At 48.9% G+C, this 20,379-nt stretch overlaps 1 protein-coding gene across 5 annotated transcripts in view; it reads left to right on the forward strand.

Annotated features, from left to right (window-relative positions):
• The window catches only part of IFT81 (intraflagellar transport 81), a 188,216-nt gene that overhangs the window by 83,847 nt on the left and 83,990 nt on the right, over positions 1-20,379 (forward strand). For 3 of the 5 annotated variants that reach the window (XM_062182157.1, XM_062182160.1, XM_062182161.1), the window contains exons 1-4: positions 14,614-14,728; positions 17,008-17,172; positions 17,689-17,792; positions 19,858-20,038. In XM_062182157.1, the coding sequence (XP_062038141.1) occupies positions 17,029-17,172; positions 17,689-17,792; positions 19,858-20,038 (429 nt within the window). In that variant the 5' untranslated portion in view covers positions 14,614-14,728; positions 17,008-17,028. Of the gene's footprint in view, positions 1-14,613; positions 14,729-15,112; positions 15,190-17,007; positions 17,173-17,688; positions 17,793-19,857; positions 20,039-20,379 lie in introns of those variants that run through there. The other 2 variants (XM_062182159.1, XM_062182158.1) reach the window with 2 other exon arrangements.

The following is a 20,379-nucleotide window of genomic DNA, read 5'->3' on the forward strand; positions in this document are numbered from 1 at the left end:
CGGTGCCGGCTGTTTTTAAAATAAATAAAATTAAACTTAAAAAAAAGAAGATCCAGAAAGTAATAAAGACGCAAAGCCAGAATCACCCATTTCCCACCACTCAGAGATAACTACCGCTGACTGGTTTTGCTTATTTCCTTGCAATCTTGTTTTCTAATTCCTGCAAACCACACAAATTATCTCCTCATCCTCTCATTCAGGCCACCACTGTGGCGCTGAGTGGCAGTGCACAGTTATCATCCTCATGGGGCCCGCATTCTACAGGAAGAGTTTCACTGTGGCCCAGAGAGGCGAAATCCGGGAGACTTAACCTAGGCCTGGAACGGATTCGAATGGAGAAAGACAGACCTTCCAAAGAGAGGAAGGAAGACTTGGTGTAGAAAACGTCTTTGTTTCTGATTGTTTACCCAGCACTCATTTCTTTTGCAGGACTCACCCCTCCCCCTGTTAGCCCTCAGCTCCTTTTTGGGAGTAGCTAACCAACCCCCTGGTTTCAGGTGGTCACACGGCCTGCGTCTAGTCAACTCCTCCGGCCAGTAAATTGGTTCTCCTATGGGCCCATGGCTATCAGGCCACTCAAGAGCAAGGAGACTCCGTTCCATTTGGCTGGCTGTCTGGAAGAGGAAGCTCTCTTTTCATTGGCTTTGAAGCGAAAAGGATGACACTTAGAGCTGCCGGCAGCTGTTCTGCTGTCCCGACTGGAGCCAGCACAGCCAGGAGGAGAACCGAGAGCCGGAGGAGGAGCGACAGAGCTCTGAGGACAAGCTCGGAGCTCCTCGGTCAGGTTGCACTTGGAGTGCGTGTCTCCCATGGGTTTTCCAGTTATATGACCCGGTCAGTTGCCTTTTTGGCTTAAGTCAGTTCCAATTAACTCTCTGCCATTTGCAACTGGAAGTTCTAGCACCCGTTGTCACCTTGAGTAATGGAAAAAACCATCACACGCCAAGTCAGAAGGGCTTTGTTTTGCCACCAGCTGGCTGTGACCTTGGGTAAATCACTCTATCCTTCCAGACGCAACTCTCTAGAATGGAAGAAGTCACACGCAGCCTTGGGTGTCTGGAAGCAGTGGATGACCCTTCGTAGCTTTGTGAATGAAGGGCGAAGGGGTAAAGGATCGCAGAGACCTTAAAGGGAAGTTTCGGGTATTGGTTTGGGTGCCTCCAGAGATACTTGATTAAAGGCGTGGGCCCCAAGGTGTCACTACTGGGAGGCCGTGGCAGCTTCAGGAGGTGGGGCCTTGGGGGACATCCTTTGGTCCTTGGGGGCCCGCTCTCTGCTGGTGTGCCCCCTGGAGTTCCTACCAGAGCATCATTGTGGAAGGAGCAGGCCTGATCCCACCCACCGCTCCTGCTCCTCCTGGTTTGAGATGTGACAATTCACTGGTTCCTTCCCGTGCTCCACCACCTACCATTTACCACGAAGCCCTCACCTGGGCTGAGCTGATACGGACGCCAGGTCCGTGAACTTCCTAAACTATCAGCTAAATACACCTCCTTTTCCTCGTCAGTAGCCTGTCTCAAGGAGTTTGTTGTGATACCGGAAAGCTGACTGTTGGCAAACTAAAAAGCAGATTCAGATGCTGCAGTGTTTGGAGCGAGTGACGTGGAGGCAGGTGTGAGGAAGATCATGGGCCTGTCTGGTCTACCCTTTCCTCTTCGGTACATGTGTGGGACAAAGGAGTATTACTCTGAGAAAAATGGCAGCACAGATGTGGGAACCATCCACTGATGCTGGCTTTCGGATCAGAGGCTATAGGGAGTGGTAGGGACTGTGCCAATTTGCACAGCGCATGCCCCATTGCAAGCAGGCGGTCTCTTCTCAGCTCTGGCCTGTCTATGCCACATGGATGACCAGGTTTTCTAGTTTTTCAAGGCAGCCTGAAATTTGAATTTTTATATGAAAGATCAATTTTTAAATGTTGGCCTTTTAAAACAAAAACAACCCATAAGCCAAGTAAAACTTGTCTTTCAGATTTATTTATATATTTTAAAAGATTTATTTATTTATTTGAAAGAGTTACAGAAGAAGAGAGGGGGAGAGAGAGAGAAAGAGAGAAAGAGATCTTCCATCCACTGGTTCACTTCCCAAATGGCTGCAATGGCCAGAGCTGAGCTGATTCCAAGTCAGGAGCCAGGAGCTTCCTCCAGGTCTCCCATATGGGTGCAGGGGCCCAAGTACTTGGGCTATCTTCTGCTTTCTCAGGTGTATCAGCAGGGAGCTGGATTGGAAGAGGAGTAGCTGGGACTCAAACCGGCACCCATATGGGACGCCAGTGGCTTTACCTGCTATGCCACAGTGCCAGTCCCTATGTGCCAGATTTAGCCAAGGTGGTGCTAGCTGTGGTCCTTGTGGAGATGTGGAGATGTAAGTTAGTTGGAGTCCCGGCACTGTGGCGCAGTGGGTTAAAGCCCCAGCCTGCAGCATCGGATCCCATATGAGCACCAGTTTGAGTCCCAGCTGCTCCACTTCCGATCCAGCTCTCTGCTATGGCCTGGGAAAGCAGTAGAGGATGGCTCAGGTCCTTGGGCCCCTGCACCCACCTGAGAAACCCGGGAGAAGCTCCTGGCTTCAGATCAGCGCAGCTCTGGCTGTTGTGGCCATCTGGGGAGTAAACCAGCAGATGGAAGACCTCTTTCTCTCTCTCTCTAACTCTGGCTTTCAAATAAAGAAATAAGTCTTAAAAAAAAAAAAAAAAAAGAAAGTTAGTTGGAAGGACAGGAGGGTGGCTGGCAGGGAAATGGACAGGCAGAAGGTTCCTCCATCCTCTGCTGAAAAGAAACATGTTCAGCAACTCAGTAAGCTCTCAGATGCTTTGTTCCATTCTCCCAGGGCAGATGTGAGAAGCCATGGCTCACAGAGTGCTCACTACCACAAGCAACTCAAAAGCAGCCCCAGTAGGCTGCACTCTGCATTCTCACTGGTGCCACTCGACTCGGAGCTGACTTTGAAGGGCCTCAAAAGGCTCAAGGAGGGGCCTGTGTTGTGGCACAGCGGGGTAGGCTGCTGCCTGCAACGCTGGCATCCTGTGGGAACACCGGTTCAAGCCCTGGCTACTCCACTTCAGGTCCAGCATCCCTGCTGTGTGCCTGGGAAAGCAGCAGAACTGGCCAGAGTGCTTGGGGCCCTGCCACCCATGTGAGAAAACAGGATGGAGTTCCCGACTGTTGGTTTGGGCCTGGCCCAGCCCTGGCCATTGCAGCCATTTAGGGAATGAACCAGCCAATGCAGGATCTCTCTCTCTCTCTCTCTCTCTCTCTCTCTCTCTCTCTCTCCCACTCCCTCTGTAGCTCTGCCTTTCAAATAAATATTTAAAAAAAAAAAAAAAGGAAAGCTCAAAGGATGCTGCTGTGGCTGTGGCCACCCTACCTAAGGGGACTGGAACTAATAACACCTTGATGATTGGCAGCCACACAGTGCACTGTTCACGTCCCCTTCTAGACGGTCTCCCAGCTCTTACCCTCGCCCCTCTGGACTCGCCAAGGTCATTACGCTTCCCCACACTGCTCCCAGCCAGTGCCAGAATGCAGTACCGGGAGCTGGTGCAGCTGGGATTCCTCTCCCGGGCGGTTTGAGCTCAGGAGGCCCCCGTCTGCCTGATCAGAAAGCGCTTAGCACCTCACTGCTGTCTGCAGCACCTCACTCCCACACGCTCGGTCCAGCTCCATGGTCTGAAGTCCTTACTCCAGCTCCCTCCCCTATGTCTTTCACAGGCTTTCCCTCCATACTTCCCAGAGAATCCGCATAACCCAGGTGACTTCTGTTCTGCTCCTTGAGAGCGTGAGTTCTACAGCCATTGAACCTCACGTTCATCTGCTGCTGAGAAAGTAGGGCTCCACATTGCCATTGTGAGGACCCCGGGTCTGGGACAGACCAGGGCATGAGTCTTTCTCGCCAGTGGTTATGACCTTTCAGACGTTTCTTCACCCACCCTGAGCCTCTGTTGAATCAGCGATTTTCAACTGGGAGCAGCATCCTCCCCAGGGGGTGGTTGCTACTGGAATGGGTAGAGGCCAGAGATCCCACAATGCACAGAGCAGCCCCTCTAAGACGAAAGACTTAGCTAGCCACCAATGTCCACGGTACAGAGGGTGGAAAAAAGTCCTGTGTTGGATGGACACGACAGTGGCAGCTAAGTCCAAGTGCTGTTGTGAGCACCCAGTGGAAGCATTTGCTCCATGTCCGTCATGTCTACCTTCTCCCTCCCTCATGGGAAACTCTGCAGGGACAAGGACTAGATGGTGATTCTATATTAATGTTCAGGACCGTCAATAGGCGGAAAATGGAAGATGCTAAGTAAGCTATTATTAATTGTTGAAGTATTCACCTACTATTTCAAATTATGAAATGTTTGTTGAGTGCAGATCAGCAAGTGATCCTCATCATCACTGTCGTCTTCCTAACTCCTGATCCAGCACCTGAGGCATGATGGTCAGAAGAAGGGAAAGATTATGTACTCATTAACTATTCAATTTACATGCTTTGGGGAGATCCTGGAGATGCATGAGAAATAAGTCTCATCCTTTCATTTGCAATGAGGGATTCTGTTCATCAAAGAAACAGCTTTGAAGGGTGGAGACCTGTGCCAGGCAGTGGAGTCAGGGGCAGGAGGGGGGGGTCCGACTCAAAGTCATGTAGCGTTTAGGATGCACATCTTGCTTGGCTTGCGCAAAAAAGGAAAACGGGCCAGGCTTTGTGCAAACTCGCTGTGAAACAAGAGCTGTTTTCAGGGCCCCGGGAACACGCTCTGTCCCATGTTTAATTTCTTCCATCTGTCTGGTATCTGACCTCTGCTGCCCTCTAAGCCATTGCCACATATTGTCTGCGCATGTTCCCATATAAGGTGATCTCTCCCTCTCTCCCCCTCTCTCCCTCTCTTTCCCTCTCTCTCTCTTTCTCTCCACTCTCGCTCCTGCTCTCGCTCTCACTCTCTCTTCCTCTCTTCTCCGGGTTGGACGACAACAGTGCTTGCTCTCTCCACCCTGCTCTCCCTCTCCCTGCGTTCCCTGGCAGGCCAGGCTGCCAGGATGGATGGCTGCAGAGCGGGAAGGGGCAGGGGGCTGCCAAAGAATGTGGCAGGTTTATTTTTGTCCGGGCTGCATTCTTTGCCCTGCCTGCAGGCCCCAGCCACTTGGGGATGTCACATGCTGATAAGAGAGTAGGGGTGACTGGGACCTGTGGCTCAAATCTGCAACACCCCAGGTGTGAGCCGTCATCACGGAGTGAGGGCTGGGGGGGCGGTGCTGGGGTGGAGGAAGCAGGGCCTCTCAGGTCATGGACTCGCCTGTTCCCTCTGCACTGGGTCTGATTCCCAGAAAGACGAGTTTGATCCTTCGGTGAAGCAATGGCAGGAACTGAGATGGGTAACCACGTATGCCCAGCTCTGGATAAAACTCAGCATCGCCAACAAGGCGTCAGGCAGAAGCACCGAGTGTCACGGTGACTCCTCCAACCGTGTGACCTTGGGCAAGTTGACCTTTCTGACTTTATTTCCTTTTCTGTCAAAGGAATAACAGTGACGCCATCCGTACTGTTGGGTATCCAAGTGACAATGAACGTCGTGGGGGCCCAGTCTTGTCTGCCTTCTCTCCTATTGCTCCACCAGCACCTGCAATAGTGCCTGGAACGCAGCAGGTGCTCAAACGTGTTGAGCAAGTTCAGTGAAGTAGTGCTTCCCAGTGCTCAGCCAACAACAGCCGACTTGATATTCATTAAGCACCTGTGAAGTGCCAGATCCTGAGCGAGGTGGACAAGGTCTCTGCCCTCAGGGAGCATCTGTTCTTTTTTATTTCTTTTATGTTTATTTATTTGAAAGGCAGAGACAGAATGAGTGAGATCTTCCATCTTCTGGTTTACTCCCCAAATGCCTGCAACAGCCAGGGCTGAGCCAGGCCAAACCCGGGAGCCGGGAACTCCATCCAGGTCTCCCATATGGGTTGCAGGGGCCCAAAGTACTTGAACAATTATGTGCTGCCTCCCAGGATGTGCATTAGTGGGAAACTGGATTTGAAGCAGAGAGCTTGGATTTGAACCAGACACTCTAACATGGGATGTGGGCGTCCCAAGCAGTGGCTTACCCCACGGATGTAACACTGGAATGAAATTAGGCCGGTGCCATGCAGTGCCTGAGACATCAAGCTGCAAAGCATGGAGGCAGCTTAGAAGACTTGGGAAAGCTGGTTGACCACCCACAGTTCTAATAGGCCACCTTTTCTTCCTTTCATTTTTCTAACTTGAGGTGAGGTTCACATAACAACAACCACTTGAAAGAACATTTGGTGTGTTAGAGAAAATACTGTGCAGCCACCACCTGTATCTATTTACAGAGCACTTCCGTCCCCCCCAAAGGAAATTTCTGCATCCATCGAGCACTTAACGCCGCATACTTCCTCCCCTCCCAGCCCCTGGAAACCACCAATCTGCTCTCTGTCTCCATGGGTTTGCTTGCTCTAGATATTTCATATAAATGGAATTGTACAGTGTGTGTCCTTTTGTGGCTGGCCTCTTGCCTTCGGCATCATGTTTCAAGGTTCATCCGCAGTGTAATGTGTATCAGGGACCTCATTTCTTTTTATGGCTGAATCATATTCTGGATGTGAATCTCACAATTTGTTTATCCATTCATCCTCTAGCCCATCATTTGGATTCTATAATTCCATCTATGGCCCTGTCATAGACCTTGATTTGACGTCTTCGGCCCAGGAGGATGAGAGATCTTGGCAACACAAAGGAAAAAGCCAGTTTGTACCCTGCTGTTCTTGGCCTTTTCTTGTCCCCTCCCATCAACCTTTTCCTGCGTGATTCTGAGCTCCCTGATGGCCCAAAACGCAGCTCCACTGCCGGTTACCCTTAAATACTCCCCCTGAATTCTATAAATACACCAAACATTCAGCTGGGGGAAAAAAAAGCACTTGAAAGGCATCTGAAATGAAAATATGCTTTTTTTTTCCCCCATCATCGGCCAAGTGTTTTCTTTCCCTCTTTGATTCTGGAATAAGTAGTTGGATTTTCAAACATTAGTCCTACCTGGGTGGGAGAAGAGGCTCTTCGGCAATGACCTTGTAGGCACAGAAAGCCAGACAGTTCTGTGTGTTCATCCTGGTCCTCCCACACAGAAAATCCCTCTGCCTCCCACCTCAGCCTCCTGATTTATGCTTCTTTCTCTCAGTCTCTGCTGAGCGAGTTTAGTGGGTTGGTGAAAATGACTTTGGAACCAGGTAGACTCAGGTTTGAATCTTGGCTTGACTAGTCACTACTTATGTGATCTTGGGCCCTCTATCAGCTCTCTAGGCCTCAATTTCCTTTATCATAAAATGGGGGGAAAAATAATGTCCTCACAACCTTGTTGTGGAAATTAAAGGAGATAATGTAGGTGCAGGCTGTGTGCTGAAATGGAATTAGCCCTAACTCCATGAACTCCAACTACAAGAGAGCAAGGACAACTTGAGGGACATGGGAGTGGATCAGCTGACCTCACAAGGCCTCAGCGCCCATCACTTTGATGGTTTAATTCAATCTGTAAGGATTCTGTCTGCCCCCCTGGATCCCCACTCCACTGTCCTCTTCCCTGTTCTTTATCCAGGCAGATGGATCTGCGTGAGTGACCTCAGTGGTGCTCCCTCCCGCTTTGGCTGCCTGTTGAGTTTAGCCAATGGAGGCCAGGCAAGAGATCAGAGGGTGGCAGGTGAGTAGGGTCAGGACTGGCTGCATCCAACCCTCTGCATGCAGCTGCTTCCCGGCGTGCGCTGGGTGCCCGTTTCTTCCTCTTTCTGTTTCAGGTGTAGGGAACAAGGCATTGCTGGTCTCTTGTTGGTTTCCCTACACCCTGTCCACATCTTTATAAATAGTCCTGTATTAAGCTCTCCTCAATTGCTGAGAGTCTGCCATCTTTACCCTGCCAGGATGTTGACTGATAGGTTATCAACTTTAGACCATGACTCAGATTTACAAGAGGAAGGACATCATCTTATAATTAACTGAAATCCAATTCTGCTAGGTTGGCAAGAAATGTAATCTCATTGTTGAACACCTCACCCTTCACCCACATGCCAGGGAATGCCAAGTGCCCGGCTCTTTGGCAGCCACAGAGCTTTGGGGCACCACCTGCCGGCTTCTGTCAATGGCCCACCCTACCTACTGCTTGCTCACCAACATCCCCGGCTGCAGGTCTTTTCAGGTCCACGGGCAATGATGCTTCTTCCCTGCCAGGCCTGGGGCAAGGAAAGATCTGGCCAGCCTGGAAGCCACTGGCCATATCCTTTCCCCTTCTTAGGGGCTGCTCGTTCTCTTCTCTCTTCATCCTCTTGGAGGCCCCCTCACCCACCTCCACGGAGCCTCCTACTGAAGGCAGCCAGTACAGCGTCCCCCAAAGACTTTAGGCCTTTTCAGGCCTGCAGCTTATGCAGCAAGTACTCAAGTATCACAGGAAACGCAGCTTCAGAATCGCAACCTGCCCAAGTCAGGGCGACGGGAGCTATTTCAAGAGGATGACAAACAGCAGTACACTCAGCCATTAACATCTGGATCCATTCTGACGCAGGTGACGTGGTTAAACAAGACCCTGACGTATGGTGACGATGTGAGTATTGTTTGAACCTGATGAGAAAATTAGGTGCCTCCCGTATTTCCATCCAATCTGGTAATCAAGAAGTTAATATGAATTGCATGTTGTCTCTTCCACATTGCCCACTAATCTCATCGGTGATTTCCAGTCTCTGCAAGCCACAGTCATTCAAAAATATGAAGCCCATTTTAAAAGAACTGATTTGACAGAAAGAGTTGCATTCCATAAGAACTCTGGAATCTCATTCACTTAGTTGACAGCGTCACACATTATTTATCTTTTTACCTTTTAAGAAAGCACATGCTGCTACTAAACAGCACCCTCAAGATTAAACTGCCAGAGCAGAGGCAGTTCAGGATATCTGCGAAATTCAGTTCAGGCTCCCACTGAGATTTCATTTCTTTCAACTCCAAATAACCTAGATGGCAAAGGCATTAAATGACAATTAATGGATAACAGAGTAACCCACTTCCGATTCTGTGCCTGTGTCTGGGTCATTTTTCCCAGTTTTAAAAGAATGCGATAAAGCGGGCAGTGTGCAGAGTAGCCCCAGATGGGATAACATCTTGAAAACTGGCATTCGCTGAATACCCGTGCAGAATCCAGAAATATCTCATGGTCAGGATGAAAGGTCTAAATTTAATACCAAAAACAGAAAATTGGCTTGGCTTCCCTGGGCTCTGCACAGGAAAGTTCTTGTTTGGAAGTTCTGAAACGAGAAGGGGCTGGAGACCGGATGTTCCCGGCCTCCTCGGATTTGTGTGAGGATCCGGAGGGCCTGCTGCTATCTCAAGACCTCATTTGGGCCATGGTGGAAGCCTGCGTTGAAGGAGGATAATTTTGTTGGAAGGAAATCGGGAGAAGGCTCCCCTTGGTCTAGAAGCTCCCCCACAGTAAGCACAGGCTCATCTCTGCACCTTCCGGTCTTTTGTAGCCAACCTTGGTGACTGAACAGCCTTCCCTGAACATCTGTGGTTCTCGTTGGCACAGCATCACTACCTCTGATAACAGCAGCCAGGCCTTCCCTTGGAGAGCCAACCCTCACCCAGTATCCCCGTCTATTGCTACGGACCAACAGATGACAGCTGGCCCCGGGGAAATTGCCGAACCTCTCGGAGAAAAGGTTCTAGTCTTTTTTTTTTTTTTTTTAAAGATTTATTTAAAAGGCAGAGATACAGAGAGGGAGAGATCTTCCATCTGCTGGTTCACTCCCTAAATGGCCACAATGGCTGGGGCTGTGCCAGGACGAAGCCAGGAGCCAAGAGCTTCTTCCATGTCTCCCAAGCAGGAACAGGAGTCCAAGTGCTTGGGCCATCTTCTGTTACTTTCCCAGGCGCATTAGCAGGGAGCTGGATCAGAAGTGGAGCAGCCAGGACTCGAACTGGTGCCCATATGGGATGCCAGCACTGCAGGCAGAAAATTAACCTTCTACGCCACACTGTTGGCCCCAAAGGTTCTATTCTTATAGAAGTTCCCAGACAGAATGTAAGCCCACAGCTAACTAGCAGCTCACTCCAAGGAAAGGGGATGAGAAACAGAAAGATGGAGAGACAAAGAATATCATGATGACATCACTGAGGTCCTTGATCAAGCCATACCTGCAGGTAACCACACCCCTGGATTGGACACCTCTGTGAAATAACAACCCCCTCTTTTTTTTTTTTTTTAATCTTACACGAAACTGAGTCTTGAAAAACACACTTTGCCAGGAGTTATTCTCCTCCCCCTCTAAACAACCAGAGAGGAGGCTCACAACTGTGAATGAGCATTGCAGAGTCTACGCAGTGAAATGAGAAGGTTGGAAGGGGAAGCTTCCAGCTTTTCTCTCACCTCCTCTTGCTGCTGCTCACCCTGTCCTCCGCTGCAAGACAGAGCTCCTCTCCACACAAGCAGCAGCATCTTATCAGATGGCTGCTGGTGAGAAACAGAGCAGGGAGGAGTAGATTTCAACAGCAGGGCTGTGCTGTCACAGCCAAAAACTACCAAAGAATTCCTGTCTCGGGCCCTGTGGTGTAGAGCCATGGGCACCCAAGAGGCCACAAAATTAACAACTGATAGGACACTAAGAATGCAAGACAGCTGCCCCCCCCCCCAACCGGGCCTGTGACGGACACACCTCACTCATCCGACCAAGACAACAGAGTTGGGATCCACAGGGGAGTGTGGGTGTGTACGCTGATGGCTGCAGCAACATTATTCATAACAGCCAAAAAGTGGAAACAACCCAAATGCCCAGCTCCTGACAAGTGCATAAATAAAAAGTGGCTTAGCCGTACCATGAAATACTACTTGGCCATAGAAAAAAAGAATGAAGTACTGATGCATGCTACAACATGGATGAAGAAATGTTATGTAAATGAAGGAAAGCAGGCACAAGAGGCCCCATGTTTTACGATTCCATTTATGTGAAACGTCCAGAAGAGGCCAATCCATCAAGCTGGAAAGCAGATGAACAGTTTCCCAGGGCTTGGTGGCGGGGAGTTCTCACTGCACACTAGTGGGTGATGGCAGAAGGGAACAGGGTTTCTGTTGGGGTAATGAAAATGTTCTAGTATTAGGTAGTAATGATGACTGAATAACTGTGAAAATGCCAAAAGCCACGGACTTGTGTACTTTACCTGGATGAGTTGTATGTATGTGAATTAGACCTCAATAAAGCTGCTGAAAAAAAGAGAGAATGGGGTCGGAGTGGAAAGCTTTCAGAGAGGTTGTCATATATGGCTGGAACTCCTCTCCATCTATTAAACATGTTAAATATAGTTCAGCCAAAAGGCATCGTTAGGGGCTTGCACAGAAGACTCGACACCATCTAAGGAAAAAAGTCTTCATATGAGCAGCTTGACCTGAGAGGTAATCACGGCTGTGAAACTGTCGCTGAGAATTCTTTCTCCAACCTCTGTCTGAACCCACTCAAGGTCTGACCTATCTCACGTGAAGCAGGAGGTGGCAGCAAGTGTTCCCCGGGCCTGCATCTGAGCACTGTGCATAAACAGAGAGCTGGGATCTGCAGGTTCTCTGTGGTTCCTCCTTTTGCTTCAAGTTGGGATATAAGCTTGTCAATGTGTGGATCCCAGGAAGCATGCTGACTGGCCTCCAATTCTTCTCTGTGTTCCGGTGCAACCACGTTAAACATAAACTCCACCTTGACTCACAGCGGACCTCATCACTCGCTGCTCTGGAGTCAGAGTGGATCTCACTGCTTGCTTGAATTTGCTCAAGATTGCATTCTCCACTGTGTTTATATAACAGCCAGAAGGGAGAGGAAGAACTAAAAATTACTCTTATCTTTCTATAGCCTGTATCTGCAGATCCTCTGGAAGAGCAAAGTAAACCACCTCATTAAAAAAAAAAAAAGTTAAACGATCTGCAGCCCTTCCCCACTGTTCTGCTTGCTTTACCTGCACTGACCTGTGCTCACATCAACGCTATGGAGGAAAGTAATAGTTTAAAGTACTTTTTAATACTGTAAAATACTGTAAAGTATTACTGTAGCCACATCTTACAGATGAGGAAATCTCAGGGTGGTGAGGAAACTTCCCAGCAAACCCAGGCAGCCAGGAGCCTCTCCTCACATCCAGCAGGATCAGTGAGTTCGGCATGTGCACACCTGAACAAGCCTTGCTTCATTTCTCTGAGGATTATTTAAGCGATTTGAATTTTCAAGGCCTTCAGTACTGTTCCCCAAAACTGGTCATGGGTGTCTATGGATTGGGACCAGCTCTAGTTTCTCTCCAAGCCCTCTGCAGGGTACTCGATAGTTCTTAACAGTCAGAAGGCAGCCAGCAAGGAGGCCTGTCTTGGCATATTCTGCTCCCTCTGCCTGAAAAACTCTCACCTTCCCGTTAGCTAATTTTTAACGATCCTTTAACATCATTCCACGTGATGGAAGCTTTCCTGATACTATGGCGCCTCTGGTGGGGCCCCCTCCCCAAGTAAACTTGTAGCTCTTCATCTGGGTTCAGTCAACACTGGTTCCTTTTGATTACAGCATTAATCCCCGTTGTATGGGTGTTGCCTGTTTAACCACCTCTCACCTGTTCCATCTTCACGAACTGTCCACTCCTTGAGGTCAGGGCCAGGTTGAGTCCCCGCCTCCACTGCGTTCCCAACAACCTGCACAGCCGAGGTGGTAGAGGAAATAGCTAGGTTATAATTTGTGACTTTGTTGTTGTTGTAAGTCTGAGGCTAAACCCATAGTTGGTTTCTTTTCAGACAGCAGACAAACTAAGTTTTCAGGGTATGAAGCATTTAATTTTCATCTTTTCTGTTTTTCATTGCCAATGGATATCACAAAGTGCAGTAGACTCTCAAAATACCAACCACAGGGGGCCGGCACTGTGGCACAGCGGGTTAATACCCTGGCCTGAAATGCCGGCATCCCACATGGACGCCAGTTCGAGACCCGGCTGCTCCACTACCGATCCGGCTCTCTGCTGTGGCCTGGGAAAGCAGTGGAGGATGGCCCAAGTCCTTGGGCCCCTGCATCCACGTGGAAGACCCAGAAGAGGCTCCTGGCTCCTGGCTTCGGGTCAGCGCAGCTCCAGCCGTTGCAGCCAATTAGGGAGTGAGCCATAGGATGGAAGACCTCTCTCTCTCTCTCTCTGCCTCTCCTCTCTCTGTGTAACTCCAATTTTCAAAATAAATAAATAAATCTTTAAAAACAAAACAAAAAACCCAAAATACCAGTCACAGGGGCCAGCGTTGTGGCACAGCAGGTTAAGCCACCACCTCAGAAGCTGGCATCGCACATGGGAGCACTAGTTTGAGTCCTGGCCTCTCTGCTTCTGATCCAGCTCCCTGCTAATGTGCCTGGGAAAGCAGTAGAAGATGGCCCAAGTACTTGCACCCCTGCACCCACGTGGGAGACCCGCATGGAATTCCATGTTCTTGGCTTCGGCTTGGCCCAGCCCTGGTCGTTGCAGCTCTTTGGGGAGTGAACCAGCAGCTGGGAGATTTTCTCTCTCTCTCTCTGTGTGTGTGTGTGTGTGCGCGCGCGCCTCTCCCCTTCTCTCCATCACTCTTTCAACTAAATCTTAGAAAACACCATTCAGGCCGGCGCCGTGGCTTAACAGGCTAATCCTCCACCTTGCGGCGCTGGCACACCGGGTTCTAGTCCCGGTCGGGGCGCCGGATTCTATCCTGGTTGCCCCTCTTCCAGGCCAGCTCTCTGCTATGGCCCGGGAAGGCAGTGGAGGATGGCCCAAGTCCTTGGGCCCTGCACCCGCATGGGAGACCAGGAGAAGCTCCTGGCTTCGGGTCAGCGCGGTGCGCCGGCCACAGTGGCCATTGGAGGGTGAACCAACGGCAAAGGAAGACCTTTCTCTCTGTATCTCTCTCTCTCTCACTATCCACTCTGCCTGTTAAAACAAACAAACAAAAAAACACCATTCACCAAGGTCTCCCCTCAGCCAGGTAGTGCATTTCTGGGGTCATTTTTGTCCGGGAGACTTCTACGCTCCTCGTCTGCCTGCCTACTGCACTGTGTGAAATCCAGAAGACCACAGGAGGACGTGGCTTACTCTGCCTGTGCCTAGAGATCTCAGATGCCCCAAGGGGCCTCAGGCCATTTTCTTCCCCCTCTTTTCAGGTTCTGATTATGTAAAAAAAAAAAAAAAAAAAAAAAAGGACGGGATTAAAACACAGTTAATTCCCAGGGCAGGCAATGTGGCCCAATACCCTGGCACAAAAGCTGAAATCTCTGTGATGCACGTGGTTTCTCCCAATCCTGCCAGACGCTGCACTTGTTCCTGTGGATAACCCAATTTAGAGGTACTGTGTCAAAAACCTACATTTGAAAGCCAGGCCAAAGCCTCCCTCACCGCACACCCCGCGGCCCCGCCAGGTCAACGCCCACGTTTGGTTGAGCGGGGACGACAGCCCACAGGCCCTCGACGCCCCGCAAGCCGCACCGGCCACGTGACCCGCCCTCGCGCGCGTGGGCCCAGCGCTCGCCCGTCCTTTCCCGCCCCGGGCCCGGGCCCCGCCCCCCCCCAGCGCGCGCGCGCGCGAGCGCTCGAGGGCCCCGCGGAAACGCGCGCGCCCCCACCGGAAGTGGCGTGTCGCCACGGCCTGGCAACCGTTACCAAGGAGCTCGTCTCTAGGAGCCCGCTGGAGCCCGGGTGCCGCCTGGGGGAGGGTGGGGAAGTGGTTTCGTGAGGAGAATTTGAGGTAACCTCGCCAACCCGCGGCCGGAAACTCCCCCGAACCCCGACACAGGGGAGCACCGCCTCCTCCTCCCGGCCCTAGCGCGGCAGCCTCCAGGGCAGGGGTCGAGGCGTTTGAGCCCCGAAGTCGGGGTCGAACCAGGCCGCCGGCCCGCGAGGGTCCCGGCCGGGCGCGGGGGTCCCGGGGGCGGGGTGGCCCCGGGCCCGGGCCGAGCTGTGCCGGAGAGCGGGCGCGTCCCGGTTTTGATTCCGCTCGGGCGCCCGTGTGGCCGCGTGCGGGGGACTGAGCGTGGCGACTGCGCGCTGCACGCGGGACAGTAATTGCTTTTGCTAATTCGGGAGCGCGGAGCCCACGGGGCAGCGGCAGGCTCCCTGCCCGGAGCATCTTTGTCCTCAGCGGGTGACCACGGGAGGGCTGGTGGGCGGCTAGGGCCCTCAGACCCCGCTGGTTTCTTTTCCTACCTGGTAACGTTTTATTCGTTTCCCCGGATTTTTTGGTTTGGTTTTGTGTTTTTGAAACGGGATAAAAGAGTAGCCCTGGGGCGAATTTCTAAATCCTTTAAGATTAGAAATGTCTGTGTGTGAAGCCTCTGACGTGGACTTTTGTTTAAAACACTTCCGACCGGGAAAAACTGCTGCATTGTGGATTTGTTTTTTCTTTTCTACTGAAGGAAAGGTTTTCCCTTTTTAGACGAACCCTTTCATTGATCAGCCACACTGGTTATTTTGTATACCCTCTTTTGACTTATTTTCTAAGCAATAATTATTTGTTCATAATTTTATCATCATTATGTAGAAATGATAATATTTTGGTTTTTTTTTTTCCCCTAAATATCCAGCTACTGTCACCCAGTTTAAAAGACCCATTTCAGGGCAAGATGTTTTTTGTCTCAATTTAGGTCATGAGTAAAAGTAGCATCTATTTTGTAATTTTTCTATTGGGGAACACTGAAGTAATTTCTTTTTCTTTTTAGCAACTCATTTTTTTAATTGCTAAAGTTAAAGCAGTTTACTTTGGTAAAGCTGTTTCAGCAATTAAGAAATCAGATATTCAGTTTTTATAAAACTTATTATCTCTCTCACCATCAACCTGATTGCCTTTAGATTTAGATTTTTTTTTTTCCTGGCCTTGTGCAAGTTCATCCAGTCCAGTGGAAGGAGTCACTCTTTCAGATGTAGTGGGTGTTCAAACATGAGCTTAGAGATACTGGCCTCATGGAACTTACAGCTCAGGAGAGAATAGAAAATGTGTACATAAGGAACTAGTACAAGATAGAAAGTAACCCTAGGGGAGAAGCGCAGATAAAGTGTGGTCAGCGTGGAGGGCAAGTGCTGTTCACTCTGCTGTCGAACTTAGGGAGACCTTGAGAAAAGTTTCCTGGAGAAACTTGCATCTGGTGGGCAAATCTTCAAAGATGGCAGCAGGCTTTCTAGGCTAAGAAAACAGCTTTAGGTGGAGGCTGAGAGGTGGACTGTGACTGCTTCCGTGGGCTGAGGTTTGAAAGGTGAAAGATAACAATTTGGAAATAAAGTTGGGAAAGGCTGGTTGAACTACATCATGAGTCTCCAAATCAAGAAGCTTGGACTTTATTTTGTATGTGGTGAGAAGCTACAGATGATTTGGAAAGGGGAGAGATCGAGGCCAGAATATGGGAGATCGTTGCCTCACTGAAGGCGAAAGGAAGTGAAGGCCTCCATTACTCCAGGGTGGCACCAAGCCCTTAACAGGAGCGGACAGGTGGTATGGTGGGGGAGACCAGAACCAAACCAGAGAGTGTGTCCAGGCGAAGTGTGCATCTGCTCCACTTCTGTTGGTTGTGGTCAAGCACAAGTGTAGGCTCCGTGTTGCCAGATTTGATTTTTAGAAAAACTGGGGATCTGGATCTGGATTTTAAATGTGGACTGCTTTTTTTTAAAAAAAAATTTTTTAATAGAAGCATGTCTGCAGCCTAACAAGTATTAACTACTGGGTAGGAATTATACAGCTGAGTGAGAGAGATGTTGATGTAGATAGGAGTTATTATTCACTTGTCCATGTTCATTCAAGTGATCACTGCCAAACCTGATGCATACACAGAAACACTTGATGTTAACTACTAGCAGCATATACTGCAGCTTTTATTATCAGTCTTCAAACTGATTTCTTTCAACAAAATAGCATTTTTGTATACCATGTAGAATTATACTTTTCATGCCTACTTCCAATGAATTTAATTCTTATTTTTTTCCCAGAAATTTTGTTAGCAATGTTGAAGAATTTTTTTTCTCTGTATTTATTTGTAGCTTAAGTTATAAGATCAAATTATGAGTGACCAAATCAAATTCATTGTGGACAATCTCAATAAAGAGCCTTTTAGGAAGAATTATAATTTAATCACATTTGATTCCCTGGAGCCAATGCAACTATTACAAGTTCTCAATGATGTTCTGGCTGAGATTGACCCAAAGGTAAGAGTTTTCTCTTCCTCTGTGATGAGAAGAGTGGCCAGAAAGCAGGTTTCTGCCCTCAATAGCTGTGGGTTGGGCAATTTATTTGACCTCTCTGAGCCTTATTTTCCATGTCTATAAAGTAATAGTAAATGATCTTTAAGGTTTTGCTACTAGCCCAAAAATTATCTGCTTGTACCTTATTTAGACATTATTTCACTACTTCCAGACATAAATGGATTTGGTCCTAGAATGAAAATACTTTAACAAAAGGTTTTATTGTATTGCAAGTTGGCTCATGTCTCTTATACACTGGTCTTTTTCCATTGGAGACTTTTTTTTTTAAGCCTAACATTCTTAATATGAATCCTGATCTGACTTGTGTGCCCTCTCTCTTGGAATCTGGGGGCCTCCATAGTTAATCTGTTTTATGAAGCGACCATTGTACCTGTTATGTGCTAGCAAAACAGTTTTGATAGTTTAAATATTGTTCTTTGTTAGATGTGCAGCAATAACATACTTCCATTTATTTTTTAGCAAGTTGTTGATATCAGAGAGGAGATGCCAGAGCAAACAGCCAAACGGATGTTGAGCCTTCTCGGTATCCTTAAATATAAACCTCCAGGAAATGCTACAGACATGTAAGAATCTGATCACATCTTGCTTTTTAAAAACTACAGTTTTCTATCCAAACCTTTGCATGAAACAATCAGTCTTTTTTGGCAGTACTGGTCTCCCTAGTTCAGTGGAGTGAGAACTTTGCTGAATTTCAAAATACTTTTTTTTTAAGATTTATTTATTTTTTTGAAAGGCAGAATTACAGTGAGGCAGAGGCAGAGAGAGAAGTCTCCCATCTGCTGATTCACTCCCCAAACATCCGCAACAACCAGAGCTGGGCCAATCCAAAGCTAGGAGCCAGGAGCTTTTCCTGGGTCTCCCACACAGGTGCAGAGGCCCAAGCACTTGGGCCATATTCTAGTGCTTTCCCAGGTGCATTAGCAGAGAGCTGGACGGGAAGTAGAGCAGCCGGGACTCAAACCGGTGCCATATGGGATTCAGGCACTAAAGGCATGAGCTTTATCTGCTATGCCACAGAGCCGGCCCTCAAAATCTTAGACCTTCTTTTTTTTTTTTTTTATCTTGCCGGAGGAGGGAGGGTACTTCTGAGACTCCCTCCCACGGGATCGGGACCCCAGCTCAACAGCCCCTCTCTGGCTCTCCCTGCTGGCTGCGTGGTCAGCTGCCTTGGGGAGAGGCCTCTGGGCAGTGGCCTGTGGACAGCAGGGGCCCTCAGCCCGACAACCCGGGAGGTGCCCAGTGCAGCCGCAGCCACCCAGTGAGCACAGAGGAAGGCGAGTCTTGTGCACTGTCCAGATAACTGCTCTTCATCCTGTCCCTGACCCGGGCTCCTAAAGTCCTTGGAGGGGTGGGTGTCTGTGTCAGTGCCTAAGATGCTCCTTGGGCCACCCACATCTCATATCCGAGGCCTGGGTCCCTGCACCTGCCCTGCCTCCAGCTCCAGCTTCCAGCGCTTGAGTCCCTGCCACTCACGTGGGAGACCTGAACTGGGCCCTGGACTCTTGGCTTTGGCCTGTCCCAGTCCTGGCTGCTGTGGGCATTTTTTTTTTTTTTTTATTTGACAGGTAGAGATATAGACAGTGAGAAAGAGAGACAGAGAGAAAGGTCTTCATTCCATTGGTTCACTCCCCAAATGGCTGCTACGGCCGGTGCTGTGCTGATCTGAAGCCAGGAGCCAGGTGCTTCCTCCTGGTCTCCCATGCCGGTGCAGGGCCCAAGCACTTGGGCCATCCTTCACTGCACTCCTGGGCCACAGCAGAGAGCTGGACTGGAAGAGGAGCAGCTAGGACTAGAACCCTGCGCCCATATGGGATGCTGGCGCTGCAGGTAGAGGATTAACCAAGTGAGCCACAGCACCGGCCCCATCTTAAACCTTCTAATATGCTGTCATGTAGAAATCTTAAATGGGTCAGATCTTTGCCTTAATTAAAAAAAAAAAAAGCCAGGCAAATTCTCTACCGTTTTATCATTTATCTGTCATCCTAAATAAAAACAACTTAAACATTGTCCAGTCATTGAAGTATTGAGACTGACTGTACCAATTAGTGGTTCCAACTTGACTTCCTTGGCTACTTCAATTTGAAGGCTTAACTTTCCATCTTTTCTAATTAATGTACAGACTGACTTTGAAATAGCCTTGGATTTATTCTTTTAAAGAAGTTATAGAAAGCAATCAGGACATTATAAATCTGATTTTTTAAAAGATTTATTTATTTATTTGAAAGTCAGAGAGGCAGAGAGAAAGAGGGAGAGAGAGGTCCTCCATTCGTTGATTCACTCCCCAATTGGCTGCAACGGCTGAAGCTGCACCGATCCAAAGCCAGGAGCCAGGAGCCTCCTCCAGGTCTCCCATGCGGGTGCAGGGGCCCAAGGACTTGGGCCATCTTCTGCTTTCCCAGGCCATAGCAGAGATCTGGATCGGTAGTGGAGCAGCCGGGTCTCGAACTGGCGCCCTTATGGGATGCTGGCACTTCAGGCCAGGGCGTTAACCTGCTGCGCCACAGCACCAGCCCCTGTAAATCTGATTTTGAGCAAATACTATCTCTTTGCAAGATGATAAGTATATATATATATATATTTGTGTGTGTGTGTGTGTGTTCGTCCTCACATGTGCTTTGATTTTCTTAGGAGTACTTTCCGTCAGGGTCTGGTGATTGGAAGTAAACCTGTAATTTACCCAGTGCTCCACTGGCTTCTTCAGAGGACTAATGAACTGAAGAAAAGAGCATATTTAGCTCGTTTTTTAATAAAACTTGAGGTACCAAGCGAGTTTCTCCAGGATGAAACTGTGGCTGACACCAATAAACAGGTATGCAATACCAAAAGGGTATTTTGAGCTATCTGTAATAGATTTTGAGGTACACGTAATCAAGTTAATTTTTCTTTGCTATTTCTGTTGTTCCAGGTGGCAGCAGAGGGTAAGAAGGTATCACTGATTCTACCATAGTCACATGTTAACATGACTTTTGCACAAAAATTCTGCTTCAGTGATAGGATTATATGGATAGAAAAAAAAACTTGAAATTAAAATTTCTGGGTAATTTTTACTCAGCACTTTAGCTAGATGGGACGTAGGGCTTGAGACTGCAGAGCTTTTTGCTGCCCAGTAAAGTAAGTTTGTCATCCAAATGTAGAGAAATGGGCCATCAT

This window comes from Lepus europaeus, chromosome 23 (assembly GCF_033115175.1).
Source record: "Lepus europaeus isolate LE1 chromosome 23, mLepTim1.pri, whole genome shotgun sequence".
Taxonomy (NCBI): domain Eukaryota; kingdom Metazoa; phylum Chordata; class Mammalia; order Lagomorpha; family Leporidae; genus Lepus; species Lepus europaeus.